At 45.1% G+C, this 24047-nt stretch overlaps 1 protein-coding gene across 1 annotated transcript; it reads left to right on the forward strand.

The window, feature by feature from the left end:
• Nucleotides 1–1924: 1924 nt before the first annotated feature.
• On the forward strand, nucleotides 1925–21403 carry PSTPIP1 (proline-serine-threonine phosphatase interacting protein 1). Its single transcript, XM_081336992.1, has 15 exons — nucleotides 1925–2083; nucleotides 6624–6724; nucleotides 8391–8465; nucleotides 13086–13120; nucleotides 13855–13961; nucleotides 14251–14313; nucleotides 14911–15009; nucleotides 15238–15283; nucleotides 15630–15709; nucleotides 16613–16711; nucleotides 17406–17502; nucleotides 18176–18266; nucleotides 18958–19025; nucleotides 19601–19701; nucleotides 20600–21403. Exons 1-15 carry the CDS (start codon nucleotides 2051–2053, stop codon nucleotides 20729–20731), a joined length of 1227 nt encoding a protein of 408 aa, XP_081193118.1. The 5' UTR covers nucleotides 1925–2050; the 3' UTR covers nucleotides 20732–21403.
• The last annotated feature ends 2644 nt before the right edge of the window (nucleotides 21404–24047 follow it).

Genomic DNA, 24047 nt, shown 5'->3' on the forward strand with positions numbered 1-24047 from the left:
AGTTGTGGGTGCTCCATCACTGGAGGTTTTTAAGAAGAGACTGGACAACCGCTTGTCTGGCATGATAAAGGGTCACCTGCTTGAGCAGGGGGCTGGACTAGAAGACCTCCGAGGTCCCTTCCAGCTCTATTCTGATTGATTGATTGAAATCCTGAAAGTTGAACAGCACCTTCCTTCCTTCCTTCCTTCCTTCCTTCCTTCCTTCCTTCCTTCCTTCCTTCCTTCCTTCCTTCCTTCCTTCCTTCCTTCCTTCCTTCCTTCCCCTGCGCTCCCCTCTCCTGCCCGTCCCCACATTCTCCCCCCCTTCGCCTTCCCCTCCCTCCCTGTTACTTCTGAGGAGCACATTAAAACTCCCCAAAGCTCTGCACTTTTTATTTTTTTAATGTTTTTTTGTACTTTTAACTGTACTGGTCAATTGCAAGCAAATTCTTATTAAAAGAACCTTTTTTCATCGGTGGGTGAACAAATCCTTCCATTTGCATACAGCTGTAGTGTGGGAAAAACAGCACACCAGCCCCTTTCCTCATTCCAGGGGATGCTGGCAGAAAAGCCCCCCCACCCCTCCACGCTGCCTCTTGGCTCCTGGCTGAATAGAGCCATTGATTTTCCTGGAATCCCCCCAGCAGAGGAGTTTCAATGGTCCGGCTGGCCTTTCCTCTCTCTAAAGACAACCTGCCTTTTTGTCCCTGGCAGGTGCAATTGACATGTTCCCTCTTCTACTTCTTTTTTTTTTAAAAAAAATTACATTTGAAATGATTTACAGCAGGGGTCCTCGACCTCGGCAACTTTTAAGACTTGTGGACTTCAACTCCCACAATTCCTCAGCCAGCTTTGCAGTTACAAACTTTCCAGCATCCCCACGGTCATGGGATCGAAATTCAGGCCACTTGGCAACCAGCATGTATTTCCTAAGTTCCCCAGAGAGGCCTGTCGTAACTTGAAGCAGTCGTAAGCCGAGGACCACCTCTAAACCTTGCTAAGAAGACTCTTGGTGCTTGAAAATAAGCCTAAAGGGTGTTTTTTTGTTTGAATCTATGACATGAAAATATTGGCACCCAGGCAACACGGATGGAGACAAACAACCCAGGCACTCAATTTCCTGACCCAGTAAGAGCCAGCCCGAGTGGTTATACAGAGAAATGTCTTTACGTTTGCTCGCAGCTAACTCCGTAACACCTCCCGCCCCCTTTACTTCCTGCTGCAGAGGAAATTAAACCATTTTACTTTCACACTTGGCTTTCCTAAGCAAGCCATGTTCCCCCTCTTCGGCCCACCCAGCAGAGGAATAACGAACGGTTTGGGATCAACGGAGGAGTCAAAATTAGGAAAACGATCCACTCATATTCTAAAGACCGAGTAGCTACGTTATCCTTCTTCCTGCCTGTTCACCCTTGCAGCAAAGCGATGCAACTTGCACGTGGCACAGATACAGCTCAAGTAGCACACAACTGAGAGCCACACACTCAGCCCCGCTCAGATGTGAGCTGTGCCTTTTTCCTTCAATCGATGGAGGGGAGGAAAATTCTTCCATTCTTTGCACTGGTTCTGAGCCTGTCACGCCATCCACTCTGCTCCTTTCCTGTAAGCCCAAATGCAAAAAGTTTCCAGCACACATCCCTACACACCTGTTGCGCTGCCTCTGTAGTCCATGCAGGCACATCCAAGCCTGAAGGAATCCCTCCCTGGAGTTCCTCCATCTGCCATTCAGATACCTCCCTTCTGCATTCTGGAGTGTATAATTCAACTTGTCCTTGCTGGAAGGAAGTATCTCGTTTGCACCCAGAGGATGGCGACAACGTTTGTGCTTCCACATTTGTGAAAGGCACGCTCTTAGCCATCGGCCCGGAGAGGTGGGGCAAGAGGAAGGGAGAGCTCTGAGGTCTGGGGTGTGCTTCTCACTTTCAGTAACAAGTGGCCCGGCTCAGCTTCCTTAAGCCATCCGACAAGCCGAGTTCTGAAGAAGGTTCCTCTCCAGAGCGAGTGCGCACACAATACACAAACACAGCAGCCTCTTTCAGGCAGCTTGGCCCTGCAGATCCAGCCGGTCAGGATGACGCACCTGCAATTTAAAGATGCCTTCTGGGTAAGTGCCAAGAAATTGCCTTCTGACTTCCAGAGGAGTAACTTTGCAAAACAGCTGGGCCCAGTTCTTTGTATGGGGATTTTAGGGGATTTTATGGTTATTTCAGGGCAAATTGAACAGAGCTGGTTGAGCACCTCTAAACAGCCATCCCAAAACCCCGATCACCAGGCTTAAAGAAAGGAAGACGGCATTAAGCGTTGAAAAATGCTTTCCCCCCACCTCGACTCATTGGATGGGTCTTTTGTTGTTGTTTTTTAATGCCAGTTATTGCTTTATTTCTCTAAGGCAAAAGGCTGAGGGAACATCCCTCCCCAAGTGGAGCTGACATTTTTGTTTGCTTTCTTGTTTTTTGCAACTGGGATTCTGCCTGTAGTAAAATGCCAGGGCAGACCCAGAGGCTCAGCTCAAACCACGCGGCTGGTGGTTTATGCAAAATGCAGAGGTATGATGCAAATGTTGCCCCACACTCTGGTGCTTGGGCCTCACCCCCCCCCCCCTTGAAGGTTGCAAAACATATGGGTGGTTTGCAAGGCTTAAGATGAGATCTCCAGAAAGGCCAATGGAGGAGTTTGAGGAAAGAGGTTTTTCTCCACGGCTTCTTCTCCAGCGGTGGGCACCGTCTGATTTTGGGGCCTTGGAATGATCCTTGAAAATGTCTTGATGAGTCTTTGCACCTGGCCAGTGGATGTTTGAAAAGGGAGTCGATCTGCGTTTGGGCGTTGACCATACCTAGCAGCTTCCGCCAAGGCAAGGTGCAAAGGAGATGAAGGAGGTGTGGATGCAGCCCCTTCGTTTTGGATCTCAGGAACTTTCTGCTCCACCTCAATCTGCAAAGACTTATCTTCACACCTGAGATTCCTTGGTTAACTCTTGTTTGTTGAGAGAGAATAATAGCTTTGCTCCTCCGGGTCTCCTTGTCTCCACTGGTTTGAAGACAAGGCTGTAACCACCATTGTGAGCTCAGTTTGCGTGGAAGCAAGCTCAGAGATGGTTGTCAGCCTGATGGAACTGGGTTACTGGGTGGCCTGCAGCTTTCTCAAAAATGGAGCACTCTAAAGGCAGAAGCAGATATCTGAGTAAGACTTTATGAATTGCTGATGGGCAGATTTTCAGTTCATATTTTGCTGACTTGACTGTTTGGCTCAAACTAGCTGGCCTGGTTTCAGTAGGATCCTGATCCTTCTTGTCCATATCTTCCACCCATCAGTTAGTCCTAGATAAAAATGGGGCAATGTTTTTTTTTCTGTTTGATGGTCGGTGTGAGTTCCACCTGTTTTTGCTCACCTGTCTGCTCCATTTCTGCATCCATCAGCAGTTTCTAAATGTGCAAAGGGTGTGGTTTTATCCTTATCCCATTGTAGCAGGTCCATCTTTCGGTGTGCCTTGGGTTCCTAAAATGTGCAACAGGAACGGGATGATTTACGTGTTTTTATGAGTATTGCAGGACAGATTTTCCTTTTTTTTTTAAAAAAAAAGACAGTTTTGTGATACGCCAAAATGGGGTACACAACCAATTACATGAGGCGACGTGTACTCAAAAACATGCAGTTTTTTCTAAAAGCTATATACATATACACGGATACAAGGGAACGTGCATTCAATCCTACTGTCTTTATGTATGTTTGTTTTTAACCTCACTTTATTATTTTTATAAATAACGCAAGGCAGCGAGTATATGCAATATTCCTTCCTCCTCTAATACAAGCAAACACGAACATGCAAACAAAGATACATATATGTACATATATCAGTTTTACTGAAAATCAGCCCCCCGTGGACAATTTATTACCGTAGATAAATTACATTAAACGTTTATATCAGTTGCTGTTTTCTTTCACTATCTTCCTTGTTTGATGCATGGCCTTTGAACATTTGTATTTTCTCTGATTTTTTTTAAAATAATAATAAAAGTTACTGTGATTAGTTTACAGGGCCTGCTTTTTGTAGCACCTCTCTACATGTTCTGTAGGCATATTTCTCAGTTTCTGTGTGTGTGTGTGTGTGTGTGTGTGTGTGTGTGTGTGTGTGTGTGTGTCTCAATCAAACTGATGCAGAAATGAGAGGAAAAATAACTCAGGAAAATGTGATGGTGAGCCAAAATCAGATCAGCCTATGCGTTCGTCCCTAGCTCAAACACACACCTTAGGTCTGCTTTGAGTGTTAAAAATATGCATTTTGCTCTATATTTGTAGGTGAATATTGCAACATTCCGAGAATTGAAAACAAAAAAAAAAAAACACCCCAAAACTAAACAAAACAAAAAACGGAACAAGCCCCAGGGCAGTCAAAGTTTGAGTGATGGGCACATCACAAACTTTTTGCAGAAGACCCGGGAAAAGGCAAACTTCCATATTTTTTTCCTCACATATCCCACCCCCCCCCCAGGGAGTTGGGGCCTCCTTTGACCCAAAGCCTGTGCCGGGCTCTATTTTAAGGCTGGAGCGTTTCTAGCATAGAACGGCAGGAAACGGTTCCACCGATGCTTGGCATTTGCAGTTCGAGGCAGCCCTTGCGGTTTGCTCAGAAGAGGCTGGGGGTGGGAGGGGGGGGTCTGCCTCGGTCTAATAAGGAAGGCTTAAGAAAGGAGAGGGGGTGGGGAGGGCTGGTGAGAGGCTGTGGGCAGAAGCACCCAATTCGAAGCATCGGTTGGGTCAGGAGGACCCTAAGCCCAAAGAAGTGTTGCTGCATTGGGGCGGGGAGGGGTGGTGAATTTTGGTGGCTGGTGGGTTAGTCTTCCTGTCTGTCATCTCTCTTTTTCTCCTCCTTTTCATTTCTCTCTCTCTCTCTCTCTCTCTCTCTCTCTCTCTCTTCCAACCTACTTGACGGTCTACCTCAATCTTTCTCAACCTTGAGAACTTTAAGTTCTATGAACTACCCGAATTCCCCAGCCAGCCATTCTTAGGAGCTGAAGTTTACACAACTTAAAGTTCCATCCATCCATCCGTCTGTCTGTCTCTCTATCCATCCAGCTATGTATCATCTTCTGCCATCCTCAATCCTCTTTCATCTCCATCCATCCATCCATCCATTTTCATCTATTATCTACCTATCAACTACCTATCATCTATCAACCTGCCTCTCTCTCTCATCTTCTGTTATCCTCTATCCTCTTCATCCATCCATCCATCCATCCATCCATCCATCCATCCATCCATCCACCCATCCATCTTCCCTCTATTCTCTCTCTCTCTCTCTCTCCCTCCCTCTCTCTCTCTCTCTCTCTCTCTCTCCTCATATCTTTTTCTCTACCCCGCTATCTACCAAACTATCTTTGGAAGCCCAAAGCCACAAGGAAGATGAATCTGAGTTTGCTTCGTCTCAAATGGAAATAAAGGAGAGGCTGTTAGAGCAGCCTTCAAATCTCTCGGTGGTTGGAGATCTCAGCATAGCGAAATATGTGAAAAAAATATCTGATAAAATATGAAACAGTAATGCAAACCTACGTGCGCAGATCCACCAGATTCAGGATGATTCATTTCTCCCCGCTTGGATACAAGAGGTCTTACAGAGACTTTCCAGGGGAGTGGCTGGTAGGCACAGATGGAGGAGGGGGCAGCTGGTAAGAGCCCTGTGGTTTTAAACCTATCAGCGGAGGACCCCAAATTTAGCCACTGACCTCCTGAAGGATGCTGAGAAAACCTCTTGGCCAGATTTCTTGCCAGATCCCCTAGAGATCAAGTTGATCTGGAAGGATCTAGGTGAACAACGTGCCCGACTTAGAAGAAGGTAGCCTTGCACGTTCCTGAATTCCCAAAGGTGATGATGACTCTTCTTTGGAAAAAGGCTGTTGTTCAACCCTTGACTTGATGCTGGTGACTCAACCAGCCAAAAGCAGCCTTGAAGACAGTTGGGCGAAGAAGTCACATTTGCCTGACCCACGTCTGAACGGCAAGTTCTCCGGCCTGGCTGGTGTGTGCAGTGGCTGCAGTTTCATGCAACCCTCCAGGTGTTGAAGGCTCCAGACTTTCGGCAGGCCAACGTAGGGATGGCAAACACACCTGTATGTTGTGTTTTTTTTTGGGGGGGGGAGAGGGTGTCTTCGTTTTGTGGTGCTTGGCAAGATCAGGCTGATCCTTGAATTTTTTTTCCCATGTTGACCAGTGTTTCTTTTGGAATGGTGGCTAGAAAATGTTTGGCTGGGGAATTCTGGGAGTTGCAGTCTACCCAAGGTTGAGAAACGCTGCTCTGGAGCCATCACAGACCGAAATAGGTTGTATTAATGGGATTCTGTGGATCTTGGCTCCTCAGCTTGAATCAACTTGGAACTGAATGGATTGGTTGCATTGTCGATATTTTTAGATCAGGAGATGGAAACTTGGTAGTTGGGGAAAATTGCGCTTGGGTGATCTTGGTTTGGAAGAAAACAGGAGGACGCAGGCATGGTTTTCTGACACTTGGCATGGAACAGAGGGGTTAGCAGTGACTAAGAGGGTCTTCAAGGGCTGATTCTGCTCGTCTCGAACAGTGTCTGGAAATGCAGGAAAGAGAACAGGGTAGAACGGTGAGAACTGATGGATGCTTCCCATGTTCCTTTTTCCAGTGCAAAGAATTCACCCTTCACTCCGGATACGAAGCGCTCCTGCAGCGTTTGCTGGACGGAAGGAAAATGTGCAAAGATGTGGAAGACTTGATCAAGCAAAGGTAAATAAAAAAGACGAAGGAGGAGGGAGGCAAACAATGGAGCTGGAGTGGCATTAAGGCTTGGAAAGCCTCTCTGTGTTTTGCTCATAAATCCGTAAATGGATCTTTGCATCAGATTCTCCATTTGGTTGCCCCCCCCCTTGGCGAGATTTAAATTTTTAAGAATCCTCACCCATAGGGACACTAATAGCATCGCCTCGATATTGCAAGTAGCCCTTGATTTACGACTACAATAGGAACTAGAATTTCCGTTGCTCAGCGAGGCTGAGCCCTGCCTGATTTTTGACCATTTTTTTTTGCCATCCTTGTTAAGTAAAGCACTGTGGTTGTTTAAGTCAATCACGTAGTCAGAAAATGCGTCCCCAGTTGTGGTTGTAAGCCAAGGACTGCTAAAGGCTTGGATTTGAAGATGTTCATCAGACGCCTTTATTTATTTATTTATTTTTATTTTAATCCCATTTATATCCCACCCTTCTCCGAAGACTCAGGGCGGCTTACAACCTAAGCAGAAATCAATGTGCTTAGCAATAGCCTTTGGAGAAGTCTACGTCGAAATGATCGCACATTCGGGGTGTGTGGGAAACAAATGAATCATCTCACAGCCTAGAACAACCCAGGATTTGCCCCCTCACCACAGCTATTTTAGAAGCCGTGAGTAAAGATTTCTGAGGCCCGGTGGAAAGGCCACCTTCATCTTTTTTTTTAAAATCCCATTTATATCCCGCCCTTCTCCGAAGACTCAGGGCGGCTTACAATCTAAGAAGCACAAATCAATGTGCTTAGCAATAGCCTTCATTCTATGTATATGCCTGCTTATTAGGGCTTTCGGGGGCCCCCAAGCGGCATTATTACAAAGTCAGCTTATTGCCCCCAACAATCTGGGTCCTCATTTTACCTACCTGGGAAGGATGGAAGGCTGAGTCAACCTTGAGCCTGGTGGGACTCGAACCTGCACTAATTGCAGGCAGCTGGTGTTACTTAAGGAGGCATTAGCCCACTGCTCCACCAAGGATCTTGGTGTTTAGTGGGCTGAAAATGTTGTGGAAACAGAGGGAGGAGGAGAAGGAGGCATCTCAGAGAGATTTCAAGATCCAGTGGCTCCCTTAGATGAGAAGAACATGGCAGAAGACACCCTTTGCAAGCAGAAGATCACTTTGGATCCAGACCAAAGGATCTCCCCTCAGGAGATGAAGGTTGCGAATGAGGAGAGAAAAATGTTATCTGTCTCCTTTCTTCCATCTCACACCCTTCAGTTCTCTGGGGATGATGATGATGATGATTAGATTTTTCGTCCACTGTTGAGATCAGAAACCTGGAACTTCTTGAGAACTAGTCTAATTGGATGAAGAAAAAATTCAATCTTCAAGGCAGCACCTGTTTTCCTAGAAGAGAAACATCTTAGGTGGCTTCAGCAAATACCGAGACACAACTGTGGAGCTGTAATTTCCCTCAAGCTTTCCTCTTAGGACAGAAGGTGGGAGAAGCATTGAAGACCCTTCCCATTAGCAGCACAAGTTCTTCCCTCGCCATCTTGCTTGTCTTTGAGAAGTTGCCTAGTCAGCTCCCAAATCTATTCATTACACACCACTGGAAGGATAGAGCGCAGAAACAGGCAGAAGCCCGGCATGGTTTGAGTTGCAAATAAAGATGGAATTTTATTTAACAGGGCCCAGGCTGAAGAACGCTACGGAAAGGAGCTGGTCCAGATTGCTCGGAAAGCAGGAGGCCAAACCGAAATCAAGTAAGTCCATTTTGGTGTCACGTAAAAACCAATTATTTCTTTGTTTATGTTAAAAGTCAACATGCAGTTATTAACTGATAGCTAGGACTTATATCTAGGGGTCGCTATCACGTAAGAACCAGGATGGGCAATCGCTGGCATGATTGACCTAGATCTTGGCAAGATTCTTGGAGTGGCTTTCTGTTACAAGTCACAATGATCATCATTTGAGGCACTTACGTGACAGGATCTGATTTGATGACTTTCTTTGTGGTGGTGGTGAACTGAACACCACCGTTGTTACGTGAATGAGGCAGTTATTAAACGAATGGCATAGTCATTAAGTGAAACAGTGTAACCCCTATTTTTGGCCCATGCTGGCTGGGGAATTTTGGGAGTTGAAGTCCACCTATCTCAAGGTTGTGAAGGTCGAGAAATAGTCATTGGTCTACTCCTGCTCTGGGCTGAAGGCTGGACCAGAAGGTTTGCGTCCCACACCTACGGTTCTATGACCCATCTATCATGCACACCATGGTGTCCATCTCTTCTAGGAGACCCCGTCCTGGGTGGTGTGTGGAAACTACGGTGGCTATAATAGGAGGAGGCTTGGAAGGCACCTAGATGCCCAGCAGAGACTCTGTTTTTCTGCCTTTCCTCAAACTCCACAGGGTGAGGGCCAGTTATGTCGCTTCCCTGTCCAGAGTCGCTTGTTTGAGATGAGCAGCTATAGAAATGGAAGGACGAAATAGGTCTGAAGAGGTGAATCCTTCCAAAGTTTAGCTTGCATGGAAAGGATACACAAGCATCTCTTTCTCTCAGAAAGAATCTCACCACTGGGCCAAAAAAAAAAAAAAAAGGGTGAGCAGATGCAATTAGGGCTTTATTATCTTCGGGGTTTCTAATGCAGCCGAGGCGATGCGAATTCTGACTCATAATAACAGGAAAAATAGATCTGCTATTCTACTGTATGCACTTCCTGTGCCAACACGTTTTATATAGAATCATAGTTGCAAAAGGAGGGGGGCGGGGGGGTGCTGATCCATTTCCTATTCATTGCAAGATTCACCCCTGCAAGGACCGGATTTCAGTTTAGATCCAGTAAATGACGGAGGGAGGTTTGAGGAGGAGAGACAGTCCTCGGCTTATGACACAACTGGGGGATTGTATTTCCAAATCCTCTTGATACTACAAATAGCCCTGGATTAGCCATCTGGGGCCAGAATTTCCACTGCTAAGCAAAGCAGGTGTTAGGTGAGTTGCTCCTGAATTTGGCCACGGCTGTTAAGCGAATCACTGCAGTTTGTTAAGTGAATTCAGCTTCCCCCGTTGACTTGGCTTGTCGGAAGATGGCTGGCTGGGACTGTCGCAAATGGGGATCACATGACCCCTGGACACTACAGCCGTGGTATATATATGCTGGTTGCCAAGCTCCTGAATTTTGATCATGTAACTATGGGGATGCTATGACGGTTGTTAAGTGTGAGAGCCAGTCATAAATTTCTTTTTTCAGCACTGCTTTGCCTTGAACAGTCATTAAACAAATGGTTGTAAGTCCACAAACTGATTTGGACTGCAAAACTCCAGCTAGCCACCAGATGGCAGAAGCACGAGAGTTTTTGTATTCCTTCAGCACCTTCTAGTGGTCATGTAGGGTTTTGCAAGTCAGATATGATAGAAGCAGACCATCTTCGCATTTCTAAGTGCTGGAACTTGGCTTCTTAAGAGATTTTTTTTAATGGTAGGTGTGAAATTTTTACTTTCCACTGCACAGTGCACATTCTGTGGTGAACAGGGCTTCTTTTTCTTACATGGAGGTTTTCTTTCTCTTCTTTAAAATGATACTAAGGATTGTTCCAAAGCTTTTTCTTTGCAAATCGTTTCCTCTTTCCCTTAAGAGAATCAGGCTGCATTCTGGGTAGAGTTTGGCTTCGCCAGTGCAAGCAGCAAAATACTGCAGGGCTACAATCAGGCATGGTGAAGTTTCTTGAGAGTGAAAAAAGAATCAATAATTCAGTATTACATGAAGTAATTGAATTTTGGCAGTTGAAGCCCACTTACCTTAAAGTTTCCAAGGTTGAGAAACACTGGGATAGAATAAGGTTGTGAGGACTAGAACCAGGGACCTGTGATTGTGGTCCCACAATTTTTCTGTTTTGGTTTTACTGGTTTTTATTTCTTGTGTTTTTATTGTTCTATATCTTATTTTTGGACTGTAAGCTGAGAGTTTGGTTTTAAGATGGGTGGCTATATATATGTTTTCAACGAATGAATGAATGAACAAACGAACGAACGAATGAATGAGGAATCTGCTTCCCAAGGCAGCAGATAAGGCTGTAGTCCTCTTGATTTTTTTCTTTTTAAAGACAAAGACTCAATTCACAAAACTACCAATCCCAGTTCCTGTTTCGCTCCGGAGCATTAAACAAGAAGTTATTAATGCTTCCTTGGCAACAAGTAACAAATAGTCCCAAGTTCACTGTAAATGGTGAGTTTAGTACCTCCAACTGTACACAAATCGTTTCACTTCTACTCCGCAAAAGTGGCTTGCAGAATGCAAAAGAGGCCCGCAGAATAAGAGACAGATGGAATTTCTTTTTGACCAAGAGGAATGATTGGCTTCTCCGCAGATGAATTCACTGGGGCAAATATTATGCAAAACTGCCCAGTTTTTGCATTTTTTAGCTTTGCATTTCCTCTTTGAGGGAAGGGATTGTGTAAGCCTTGAAGCAATATAAGGCTTGGGCAATATTTTAATGGGATCTGTCCCTTTCTTGCACCACAAAGCCCATCACAGACTGTTCCCAATTAGGGTGACGCCAAGAGGATGAAATTGGTTGTGATGTCAATCATGCAACCTCAGAGTTTTTGTCTTTGTGACTCCCTGTTGTATGAAAAGGCACAAGGGTCAGAACTGGCATTGCAGTGTTGAGATGTATTTTGCTTTTGGTCTCCCCTGCAAGGGCCTACGTGTTTTTCAAAGTTTATGCTGTTCTGTGATCGAGATAATTATTTGATTTGATTTTAGAAGTTTTTTAGTGACAAAATTGTTACTCAGTTGTTACCAAGAAAAGGTGGTCAACCTATTCTCCAAAGGACCTGAAGGCAGAGCAAGAAGCAATGAATGGAAAATAATCAAGGAGAGAACCAACCTGGAACTAAGGAGAAATTTCCTGACAGTTAGAACAATTAACCAGTGGAACTCCTTGCCTCCAGAAGCTGTGAATGCTCCAACACTGGAAGTTTTTAAGAAGAGACTGGACAGCCATTTGTCTGAAATGATATAGGGCAGGGGTGTCAAAATGCCGGATGCATCACGCAGAAGCCGCGCCTACCCCATTGCCGGCAATGGCAAAACAGTCTCGATACGTCGCGTGACATTGTGTGATGTCGAGAGTTTGACATGTCTGGTATAGAGTCTCCTGCTTGAGCAGGGGGTTGGACTAGAAGACCTCCAAGGTCCCTTCCAACTCTGTTATTCTTTTACTCGTGATATAATATCTATAATCATTTGCTATGAAAGAGAAATAAATTTAAACCTCGAGGCCAAAATGCTAGAAAACCCCCAGAGTTTTATCTGTTAAGAGTTCAGATCTAAAATCAGGTTACTTCTTACAAAAGGTTATAAGATGACTTGATGGTGTAACATAGTACTGGACATACAAAAACGATTAGTGCTGTAATTAATGAGAAAAAAAATTGCTTCTTGCTCTGGGCTTATTTTCTCTTTAATGTTAATGTACTGTAGCTGGAGTTAAATGAATCTTAATTCATCAGTCATCTGAAACCTGCAGGATGAATCCAGTGATTACCCGCGGTTAGTTGGAATGTGAATTTAATAAAAAGTTCAAAAGTTGCCACCAGGGGGCATTAACGAAACACAAGAAAGGAAACTTACCTTATAATCATTTTCATTGGAAGAAAAAAGATCGAATGGAAATAATGTCAGTTGATATGGATGGAAAAAGCACCTACACAGCCCGAGGTTTAGTCAAATCACAGCTTCAACCAAGCACTGAATGAATATGATAATAGGAAAGAAATTCAACTGATTAATACTGTTGGGTGTGAAAGACCAGGTCCACAGGTGAAGCTCCCATTAAACTGGTTCATTGCTAAAAGCTGCAGGAGTCTTTTCAACTCAAGGTCAGAAACTGCTTGGAGTTTGATAAGGATCAATGCAATTCAGAGGGGAGCTGGACTTAATTTGCTTGCCTACGGAGGGATTCTAAGATGTTCCCTCTTTTAACTCTGCCTCCAGGTTCTTCTCCACAAATACTTAACCTTTCATTTGGACCAGTTGAAGAGAGATTGAGAGCTTATTTCAGATGTTTTTATTTTCACACTTCTCCTAAGTAATGGAGAAGTTTGATGTTGCCCAAAGACAGACAGACAGACAGACAGACAGACAGACAGACAGACCGACCATATACCTGTGGCAGTGGACATTTGAAGTCTGGCTTTGAATATTTTCTGGAAATGCTTTTCTGGGCGGTGGGACTGTGGTCTTCTCCAGCGCTGGGTGTCTAGATAGAACTCTTGGCACGTTCCCTTGCTGTTCTTGGAGCTGTGATAGAGAACCTCAAGTTTGACTAAAGTCTTTGGACAGGAAGGAAATTGACGGGTTTTGTTCTTTCTCCTCAGCACTTTAAAGGCTTCGTTCGAAATCCTAAAACTACGTAAGTATATTGGCAAGTTCTGTTTGGGATATTTCTGACTCCCTTTGGCAGCAGAAATAATCAAAGAATTTGCAAAGACAAATTCATACCTGCTTTTGCTCACAGCGTTTAGAAAAAGAGAACTTTATGCTTCCTATTCGTCCGGATTAAGTTTGAGTAAGGAGTGGCCATTTTCACCACACATTCAGTTTGAACTGCAGAACTCAGGCTAGCCACTAGATGGTGGAAGAGTGAGAGTTTTCTGTACTCTTTTAGCACCTCTAGTGGTTGAGTGGGTCTTAATGCTATCAATAGCAAAGGGGACGCCCAGAAATGAATAAGAGGAGAATGGACTTTGTTGAGTTGTATAAAAGGATATAAAGCCTCAGTGCTGTGGTAACCAAATTTTGGAGTCCACCCTCAGCTTTCCTGAACCTCTGAAGAAAGTGCAGGATGTCAATTGCCAGAATCTCCTATACTGGTTGTAAGTAACTACAATGCAACCATTGAACCAAGTTCACTTAATTTAGGGTGTCTCAGGAGAGTCAATGGGATTAAAATTGGGGGGGGGGAGGCTGTCCTTTTTTTCACACGTATGATGTGCATAGCGTGCCTGTAAAAAGGGAGAGGTCTTCCATCAACCTGGATGCTCCTGGGTTTTGATGCTGTTGCCCCCACAGAAACCCCCTTAACCCCGGTAAGCCATGTTCCATATCAGGAGTCAACATTTCAACACAGACCAACTTCATCCACAGAAATTGAAAGCGTGGGCAACTCTCATATCCAGCTGGCCCTCATGTTGAAAGATGAACTAAAAGCCTTAGAAGAATTCCGAGAAAGGCAGAAGGAACAACGGAAAAAGGTGAGGCAGAAGCTGCAAGGATCTGGTGGCGGAACAATCCAACCTGATTTATTTTATTTATTGAACAAATTTATGATGGCCGTTTGGCACGGGTGCAAAGACTTTCAAGATCCATTTATCCTGCCTGATTTCAATAAAGAACAACCCTGGAGCCTACATGTCTTCCTTGGGAAGTGCCCCAGCTTTGAAAATCCCCCGTGGGAAAAAGGCCTTGGATAAACAGGCAGAGAACTGGGTTTCCAGCTCTGGTGGAAGGCAAAAATAACCATTTATTCCACCTTTCTTGCAGTACGAGAGTACAATGGAACGAATACATAAGAACAAACTGTTAATGTTCAAGAAAACCATGGAGGTAAGGAACTCGATCTCGGGAGGAGAAGACATTTATTTATACAGGAAGTCCTTGACTTACCACCCTTAATTGTGCTGGGGCAGAGCTGGCTGGGGAATTCTGGGAGTCGAAGTCCACAAGTCATAGAGTTGCCAAGGCTGGAGATCCCCTGCTCTAACAAGGTGGCATAGCAAAGGAACAAAGGACACAGCGGGGTGGGGGTGGGGGAGACAAGGAAATAGGAGCAACGGTTTCTGTTATATGACCAGACCTGAAGCCCTTTTGATATGGTGCTTATGTTGGCGGGTTTGGAATCACTTACCTTTTGATAATCGTTGTATGCAGAGTTGAGACTTAAAATTTCCTATCTTTGTCTGCCAAAGGGCGGGCAGGGCTGGTGGGAGGAATGCCCAGAGAACTTCTAAATTATTTTCCAGAACTTTTTTTTTTTTTGGACAAAAAAACCCCCAGTCTACTAGCCAGTTCGTTAACACGCTGGTGGATTAGCAAGGCAAAAGGCATGTTTTTCTGTCTTGTAAATGACTACAGAGGGAGGATACCTCTTTTAAGGAAACTTTCATTTTCTTTTCTTCCCTGGGCACGTTTTCCCGCATGCAGTCCAAGAAGGCCTACGACCAGAAGTGCAAAGATGCTGATGAGGCTGAGCAGGCTTTTGAGAGGATAAGTGCTGTTGGAAACCAGAAACAGACAGAAAAGGTATCTCCAAGTTTTTCTTTCTTTCTTCTTCTTTCTTTCTTTCTTTCTTTCTTTCTTTCTTTCTTTCTTTCTTTCTTTCTTTCTTTCTTTCTTTCTTTTTCTCTTTGCTCCTTCCTTCTCTCTTTTTCTCCTTCCTTCCTTCCTTCCTTCCTTCCTTCCTTCCTTCCTTCCTTCCTTCCTTCCTTCCTTCCTTCCTTCCCATACCAATGTTCTTTTTTCACCTTTCAGAGCCAGACTAAAGCAAAACAGTCCAGAGACTCTGCAAATGAAGCAGGTATGCTTTGAAGCTATGAAAATAAGATCCGCTATAAGAGAGACATCCCTTATGCATCCTGTGATAGCATCTTCCAGGCCCCTGTCAAGCTCCAGAAACTAAATATCTGAATAAACCAAAAATACAATTGCACTTCTCATTAAAAACAGAGTAAAACGAAGGCTGACTTGCAATTCAACGTTCTGATTGATTTTTGGAGGAATCTTCTCCAGATAAGCTTTTTTTTTTTAAAAAAAAAATCAGGATATTTTTTAATCAGTGAACAGCAGAATAGGTTCATTTTATCAATGAACTGCCAAATATTAACGCTTCTTTGATTGCGCCCCTTTGCTTCCTTCTCATGCAGAAAGGGTGTATAAACAGAACATTGAGCTACTAGACCAGATAAGGACCACGTGGGAACAAGAGCACGTTAGCACTTGCGAGGTAAGAAGCCATTCAGTCCAGCAGATCTTCAGTCAATGGGGAATCAATGAGTTTACTGATTCAATGTTTTGACCTTGATCATGGTGAGATTCAACTGGAGGACTCTTTCCTCCCACCCATGGGTGGGCAATCAGGCACACTCAACATGGCTTCTCTCCAACACCCAAGGGATGGCCAGCTTGTTCAACCAAGTAGTTGCTTCTCAGATATGGCCATAGTTGCATCCAAATTCTTTTCATCGATAGGGATCACCCATCATAGCAACCTGTTGTGTGCTGGTTGGCCTTAGTGCTGTGGCTCCCGAACTCCACAGAATAATATAGCAATACTTGACATCTGTTGGACACCGTGCAAATTATAAGCTTGGAGGTACCATTAAAAGCTAAAGAGGTACTAAGAGTGCCAAGAACTGAGAAATTCTGGAGATTCTCAGTCATCCAGGCCAGGGTTGTCCCAAAGGTGCTTTTTCAAAAAGCAACAGGACTCTGTTTTTCGTTGAAGATATTTTGCTTCTCATCCAAGAAGCTTCTTCAGTTCTGAATGAAGTGCCATCAGAACCAAAGAAGCTTCTTGGATGAGAAGCGAAACGTCTTCAAGGAAAAACAAGAGTCCAGTTGCCTTTTGAAAAAACACCTTCTGGCTTAGGACAATGTGTGATTCCAAGAATCGCGACTGGTAGAAGATTTATTGATTTCACTAGGCTTCCATATCGGTTCCATCATCAACCATCATCACTGTAGTTTATAGCTTCAGCCTGTTGCACGAAGCTGGCCAATTCTGGTCTAAAAACTATGGGTTTTGACTTAGCTCAGTGTATTGACCCACCTTTTTTTTTTAGCCTATTACATTTTATGACAGGATCTGTAACTGATCCTTGCCTTTCCCCCCCTCTTATTTAACTAGGCTTTCCAGCTTCAGGAATGCGATCGGATCACTATCCTACGGAATTCTCTCTGGGTTCATTGCAATCAACTCTCCCTGCAGTGCGTGAAAGACGATGAGGTAAGAGAAAGATCAGTACAGAGTCCTCAACTTACGACAGTTCATTTAGCGATCAAAGTTACAGCACTGAAAAAAAGAGACTTATGACCGTTTTTTACACTTACGACTGTTGCAGCATCCCCAGGGTCACGTGACTACAAAATCCAGCCACTTGGCAACTTGGTTCATATTTATGACGGTTGCAGTGTCCTGGGGTCATGTGATCCCCTTTTGCGACCTTCTGACAAGCAAAGCCAAGGGGGAAGCAAAATTAACAACTGTGTTACTAGCTGAAAAATGTTAATGGATCACTTAGCAACGGGGCGAGATAGGTCGTAAAATGGGGCAAAAGTCACTTAACAGCTGTCTCACTTAGCAACATAAATTTTGCATTCAGTTATGCTTACAAGAACACCCGTAGTTGTCTTTGAAATCAAGAGGAATTCTATTTCTTCCGTCAAGGAGATGCTGTGAGGTCCTTGGACTCTACAATTCTAAATGAGGCATTTTTTTTAAAAAAAGGGTATTTTATGTACTCATTCATATATACAAAGGAGCTACAGCTACTAAGATGTGTACAAAAATCTAGAGTGTTATTTGCTTGTTATCTTGTCCTGAAAAAATACTGCAAATAAACTAGGAGAATTGGCTTGAAAAGCAGTAATCAAGAGCTCTCCTTTCAAATAAATTGGCTTTTTTCTTCCCCTTTTCAAAGCTTTATGAAGAGGTTCGCGTAAGCCTGGAAAACTGCGACGTAGAGTCGGATATGAACTGCTTCGTTCAGAATAAGATGACGGGAACGGAACCACCAGGTCTCTCAGCACAGAATTGCTGCTTTCTTGATTCTACCTCGACAGAGAATGAAATCTGGAAAATGAGAAAAAAAAACGGGTCTGGGGGAAGCTCTGGCTTGCGGAAGCTCTCCCGGGTTCAGCCCCACCCCCATAACCTTGGGATGACAATCTTTGGCTGTGAATTTTGGGAGAGCTCCTGGAGGGGGACACCGGGGCTGGTAACCATCTTTTACATGGTGATTAAATGGGGAGGCTTTAAAGAAATGGTTGAGCACAGGCTTAACACAAGGGTTGTCGGTTCTTGGCTGGCGTGAGATTTTTGGGGATGGAAAGTCACTGATAGCGTTACCTAGTTGGGTCATGAAAGGTCTGCAAGAGAACCACCCAGCTCCAAGCAGAGCATAGTCCTCCTCCTCCTCCCTTCTCCTTCACTCCACAAACCTACTCCCTCCTAGCACTGATGATGTTACCTAGTTGGGTCATGAAAGGTCTGCAAGAAAATCACCCAGCTCCAAGGAGAGCACCATCCACCTCCTCCCTCCTTCTTCCCTTCCTTCTCCTTCACTCCAAGAACCCCACTCCCGCCTAGCACTGATGATGTTACCTAGTTGGGTCATGAAACGTCTGCAAGAAGAGCAGCATCAAGGACCCCACAGTCAATTATCCTATCCCCCTTCTGTTTCTGAAACAGTGGCCATTGGCTACGAGAATTATTACGAGAGAAGCGGACCTGTGAAAAACTCCAACAGCCCCACAACCCAGCGTTGTGGAATGATGAAAAGGTAAATATCATTATTATGGGTGTTTCCCATTAATGGGTGGAACTTTGGCACTTTGTTCTACCATCTGAATTTTCCACCAGTGTTAAAAGCTGCCTTGGGGTGGCGGTTTCCCTTTAATGAGAACCAAGAAAGATTCCCAACACAGAAGCCGACTGGGACAAGGTAAGGACATCCGTCCATTTCTTGAGATTTCCAACAAAGAAAAGCTAAATTAAGGAAGAAGAGTAGGGCAGGGCGAGAGCATCCATCTGCTTCTTGTGAGCCTCCAAAGTGGCGTTTGGCCAGCTGCTGTCGAAAACTCACTGATCCAGCAGCGCCTCGAGAGATGCCTGAAAATTTATTTTTATTTAGTGGTAGCTGCTATTCCCAGGCCGCTGTGGTCTAAAATAGCCCAGAGTGGCACACAACAGAAATAAAGATTAAACTATCCAAACAACGACAATGCATGGTCCAATAGCATTAACAAGCAAGGGGTTGAAAAAGATGGTGGCAAAATCCCAGTTTTCTATGTGTTGTCGTGTACATTTTTTTTTAAAAAAGGCAGGGCTTTGATCTCTGCTTATGGCTGCCAACTTGACTTGTTTGTGACTCCCTGGTCTGAAATGTTGTCCTGCGAAGTTTCACTCCTGGTTGGAAACCTCGAGAAAGGAAGTAGCAGTCATTGTATAATGTATTTTTTATTGATCCTCAGGTTCTCCGGCTTGCTGCATGGCAGCACCCGAAACGCTCCAGACAACATTTCCACAATCAACCCAACCGGTACGGCGGCTTTTCCAGGCACAAATGCCGTAATTTGTGAAGTCTTTTGTTAATTCAGGCTCTGCTATCAAGTCTTCCCAAGGGGTTGAGTGTTGGTGTGGGAACACCCAATTCGTTTCCTTGGTTCTCAAGTTGGGCTAATCTTAATATCCATCTCCCCAGCCCCCCCAAATCTCTGGAAACTTCATACAAACGTCCTAATAACTGACCCATTTTTCAGAAAACATAGTGCAGAAATTTCTGAAACTTGTTAGGATGGAGACTTGTAAACCCGATTTTGGGAAAAGAAAGGCAGACTGCAATTCGCCTGAACCAGGCCTGTAGCCTTTATTTAAATGTCCGCTGATTTTTTTTTCCTAAGCGGCAGCTGGTGCAATTTTTAGAAACAGAAATAGTTCATTTGTGTTAGGGAGGTACGATGGTATCACCCTGACGATAATAGACGGATTTTAGAAATAAGTTGTAATGTATTCTCTGGACTTGTGCAAATCCAGCTGGAAAGGGCATAAATTTTGGCACTTGGATAAAATATTTGACTCTGGAATGTGTAAATTTTATTTTTTTTTCTTTTGCAGCTGAGAGGACAGACGGCGTCTACGCAGCTATTCACGTGGATGAGGTGGTGAACGCTGCCCTCGGCCAGGACTACAGAGCCCTCTATGACTACATAGCCCAGGTAAGCATCCAGATCTTGTTTAAGGGGTGTCCTCTAAAAAAAGAACATTGTTACTCCAGAGTAACTCTCAGGGATCATTATTCTAAGGGGGTAGGCCACCTTGGCTCTTTTATGACTGGTGGACTTCAACTCCCAGAATTCCTGAGCCAGCCACGCTGAGGGGAAAGGGAGTGTTTTCAAGCTGAGCCATGCTGGCTCAGGAATTCTGGGAGTTGAAGTCCACGAGTCATGAGGGGGCCATAGTTCCCCCAGGAGTCATAAAAGAACAAGGTTGCCTACCCCTGCGACGCAAAGTTACCTTTTACAGGTAGCTCCCGACTTACATTTAGTGACTGTTGAAAGTTATAACGGCAGTGGGAAAAGTGACTTAGGATCATTTTTCACACTTAGGACCATTGCAGCATCCCTGTGGTCCCGGGATCAAAATTCGGACCCTTGGCAACTGGCATGCGTTTATGCCGGTCGCCGTGTCCTGGGATCATGTGATCCCCTTTTGCAACCTTCAGACAAGCCAAGTCAATGGGGAAGCCAGATCCACTTAACAACCGTGTTACTTGTTTAACAACTGCAGTGATTCACCTAACAACTGTGGCAAGAAAGGGTCGTAAAATGGGGCAAAACTTAACTGTCTATGCCAGGGGTCGGCAACCTCGGCTCTTTTATGACTCGCGGACTTCAACTCCCAGAATTCCTGAGCCAGCATAGCTGGCTCAGGAATTCTGGGAGTTGAAGTCCGCGAGTCATAAAAGAGCTGAGGTTGCCGACCCCTGGTCTATGCTGAGCAACAGACATTTTGGGGTCAGTTGCGGTCGTTAAGTCGAGGACTATCCACGTGCTTATTCCATCTTCCCCTTTCTGTCTTACCTGAGGAGATTTTCCATTTTTTCCCCTTTTCCAGAACGAGGATGAGCTGGACATCCGAGCGGGCGACGTCGTCAACATCATTGAGGCTGGGGAAGATGGTTGGTGGACCGTAGAACTGGACGGGCAGCAAGGATTCGTGCCCGGCTCCTACTTGGAGAAACTTTGACGGGAGGGATACTTCTGAGTGCTACATTTTTAATTTTTACCAGCTAGAAACCTCTTTTTTTAAAAAATCAAGTTTTAGTCTTTGCAGGCGGCAGACAAAGAGCTACAATTGTGCGCTTTATTTTAATATAGACATCACTCTTTATCTTTTATTTTTTTAAAGGACAATTATCAAAGAAACCACGACATCCAGACTTGCACTGTTTTTTTCCCTCACCCTAGAAATGTATGGTGCCAAAGGTTATGTTTTTTCTTGCTAAATCCAGTTACCCATCTGCTCCAATCAATGTTTTGGCAGTTTTCTACAAGGGAAATTTTGCAAAACCGTCTTTGCCGTTCTCCGCTGACGCTGGTGGAGATAGGAACACAGTGGACTTTATAATAAATCACATTTCTGAAATGGTCAGATCTCAATTCCAGAAATGAGGCTTTCGCTTCTTTCTCGCAATGGGTGAAACCATGGTACACTTACGATGGCCGTGCTTTCACGAGCGTTGCCGTTTTTGACTCGGGGTGCAGCAGAGGGTGGGGAGATGGGCGGATCTGCCTTAAATGCGACCGTCTTCAGATTCTCAGCTGTCCACTGAAAATGCATCTGCAATGGTTCTAGTAATGCACATGGACACCGACATTTGAACTCTGAGCAGCTGAGAATCTGACCCTACATTGTGAGAAGGGAGTTCAAAAAATAACCACAAGATCTCTCCCAGAGTCCCTTCCCTGCATTAAATATTATCAAAACTTTTTATGCCGTTTCAGTTGGAACACACCTGTGGGCAGAAATGATGGCGGGCCTTAATATTCAGTATTACATCTATTATTTATCCACTACAATCTGTAATTGTGGTGGCCATCTATGACTTTAAATTATCTGGTTCCTAACTGCCCACATCAGGGTTGTCCAACTCCCACAATACTCCGGCCACCCAAAGTTGCCAAGATTGGACACCCTCGCCTAGAGTTCCAGACGGGCAAGTTTTTCAGCAAAATTGTTGCAAACTGAAGATGTGTGACCATGGGATGCTGCAAATAGTTGTAAATGCAGCCTGGGCTGTGGAGTGGGCCCAACCATCACAGCTTTGAATCTGGATTGTAAATCCGCTTTCAGGTCAGTTCTAGCCTTAAGTGGTCATTAGGCAACCCGTTGTAAACAAGGACTATCTGTATTAAGCAGGGAATTCTCCAGCAAGCACCATAGTAGGGACCACGAAGGTCCAATCTCGTTCTTTCACCACCTGCTTTTCTTCTCCCTTGAGCATGTCTGATTGTCCTCACTTGTAAGCAATCAAGCTTAATACAGGTAGTCCTCGACTTACGAGTTTGTTTAGTGGCCCATTCAAAGTGGCTGGGAATTCTGGGAGTTGAAGCCCACAACTCTTAAAAGTTGCCAAGGTTGGAGACCCCTGGCTTACATCACGCCCCTCTGTACAATTTGGTTCCTTTGCCAAGAAAAGCTGCTAGCAAGATATGCTTCACAACCAGACAGCAGGAGCGAGGAAGTGCGGGGGGGGGGGCGCTTGTCGGTGTGTGTGTGTGTTTGTAACTGATTTGATGGGATGGTGGGAAGAGGGGATCTTGTTAGTTTGGGGAATCTGCATTCAGGCAAGGGAGGGTCGCGCTGCAGAGGGGCTGGCGGACCCCAAGGCTGGACCTTGTGGGAAAGCTGCAACCTTTCACCTCCTCCCCCTTAGCAGCTTCGTACCGCTGCTTTTCAAGAGAAAAGAGCAGGCACTTCAGATCTCCTTGTCAAAAGCAAGAGGGATTTGCAAACGTCCAGGAGGGCTCAGCCACGCTGGGGAAACCCAGGGAGGACGTTTCCAAGGCAGAAAATACCTCCTTTTCTCTCCCCTTTCTTATAAACAGCTGGGCGGCTTTGGCAGCCAACGTCCTGACCTTGCGATGCAAAACCCGAGGGGAGAACGCTGCCTAAACCTTTTAAAATGCTGCAACTCCACCGAGGTCCTATTCAGCTGCTTATGTTTGGACGGGAACACCAACTATGGTCACCTTCTCACATTTCTATGGAGGTTTTTTTTTTTTTAAAAAAAAAACCCAAGCGAGGAAACGGCCACTGAAGGGACGTTAAAACATGGGACACGTACGCCCCAGAGAGAAGGGATTCCTGGGCACCAGGAAGATTTGGAGGTGGCCGTACTTTATTTATTTATTTTATTTATTTTATTTTATTGGATTTATATACCGCCCTTCTCCCGAAGGACTCGGGGTGGTGTACAGGGCAGTTAAAACACAATATACAAGGTTAAAAATAAATTAAATTAAATTAGCCCCAACAAGTAAATCACATTCTAAAAATCTAAAATCCCAAACCCTCAGTCCAGGCCGGCAAGCTCAAATAGCCAAGTCTTCAGGTTGCGGCGAAAGGAGCGAAGGTCGGGAGCCATCCGGAGCTCAACAGGAAGCTGGTTCCAGAGGGCAGGCGCGCCCACAGAGAATGCCCTCCCCCTGGGGGCCGCCAGTCAGCATTCCCTGGCCGACGGCACCCTGAGGAGGCCCTCTCTGTGGGAGCGCACAGGACGATGGGAAGTTGACGCCGGCAAAAGGTGCTCCCGTAAATAATCCGGGCCCATGCCATTTAGGGCTTTATAGGTCATCACCAGCACCTTGAATCTCACCCGGAAGACAACTGGAAGCCAATGCAGCTCGCGGAGCAGAGGTGTTATATGGGAGTATCGGGAGACCCCCATCACAACTCGCGCAGACGCATTCTGCACCAGTTGGAGCCGCCGAGTGGTCCTCAAGGGCAGCCCCATGTAGAGAGCATTGCAGTAGTCTATCTTTAGGCAAAATAAACTCAAAGGAGAGGCTCCGGGATTTTCTCCTCCGCTGGCAGGGGAGAACAACCGCCCTTCATCTTCTCCATGACTTGACTTTACACCGAGAGGTTCTCCATTCGAGAACATTTAATGGAAGGACGTCCAAGCTGGGCAAACTTGTGGACTTTGACTCCCAGAATCCCCCAGCCAGTCATGCATCGCTGAAGTCCACAAATCTTAAAAGTTGCCCAGCTTGGACATCCCTGATCTACTGCTTCAGGTGAGGCTAATGGATACTGACCTCCACACAGCACTCTGATACAGAACGGATAACGGGGAACTTTAGAGAGGGTTTATGAGCAAGGAGGATCAGCTCTGATAAGCTGCAGTCTGCGGGAAAAAAATTCATTTTCCATTCTGTGTTAGTGGAAATGAGGACAAGCAATCCAAGTGTGAGAATATTTTCAGACTAAGGCAAACCAACCTCAATTGACCTTTCCCCCCCCGTCTTGGTCTTTTACTGCAACTAGGACAAGCTCAGAG

The sequence above is a fragment of the Vipera berus genome (genome assembly GCF_964194415.1).
Source record: "Vipera berus genome assembly, chromosome: 12".
NCBI classification, from domain to species: domain Eukaryota; kingdom Metazoa; phylum Chordata; class Lepidosauria; order Squamata; family Viperidae; genus Vipera; species Vipera berus.

What these genes read in the sequence shown, in the direction of transcription:
- PSTPIP1 (XM_081336992.1), top strand. Translation starts at nt 2,051, where the DNA reads ATGACGCACCTGCAATTTAAAGATGCCTTCTGG. An exon ending in AGCACGTTAGCACTTGCGAG is followed by an intron (nt 15,710 to 16,612) that starts GTAAGAAGCCAT and finishes TTATTTAACTAG; the next exon opens with GCTTTCCAGCTTCAGGAATG. An exon ending in CGTTGTGGAATGATGAAAAG is followed by an intron (nt 18,267 to 18,957) that starts GTAAATATCATT and finishes ATTGATCCTCAG; the next exon opens with GTTCTCCGGCTTGCTGCATG.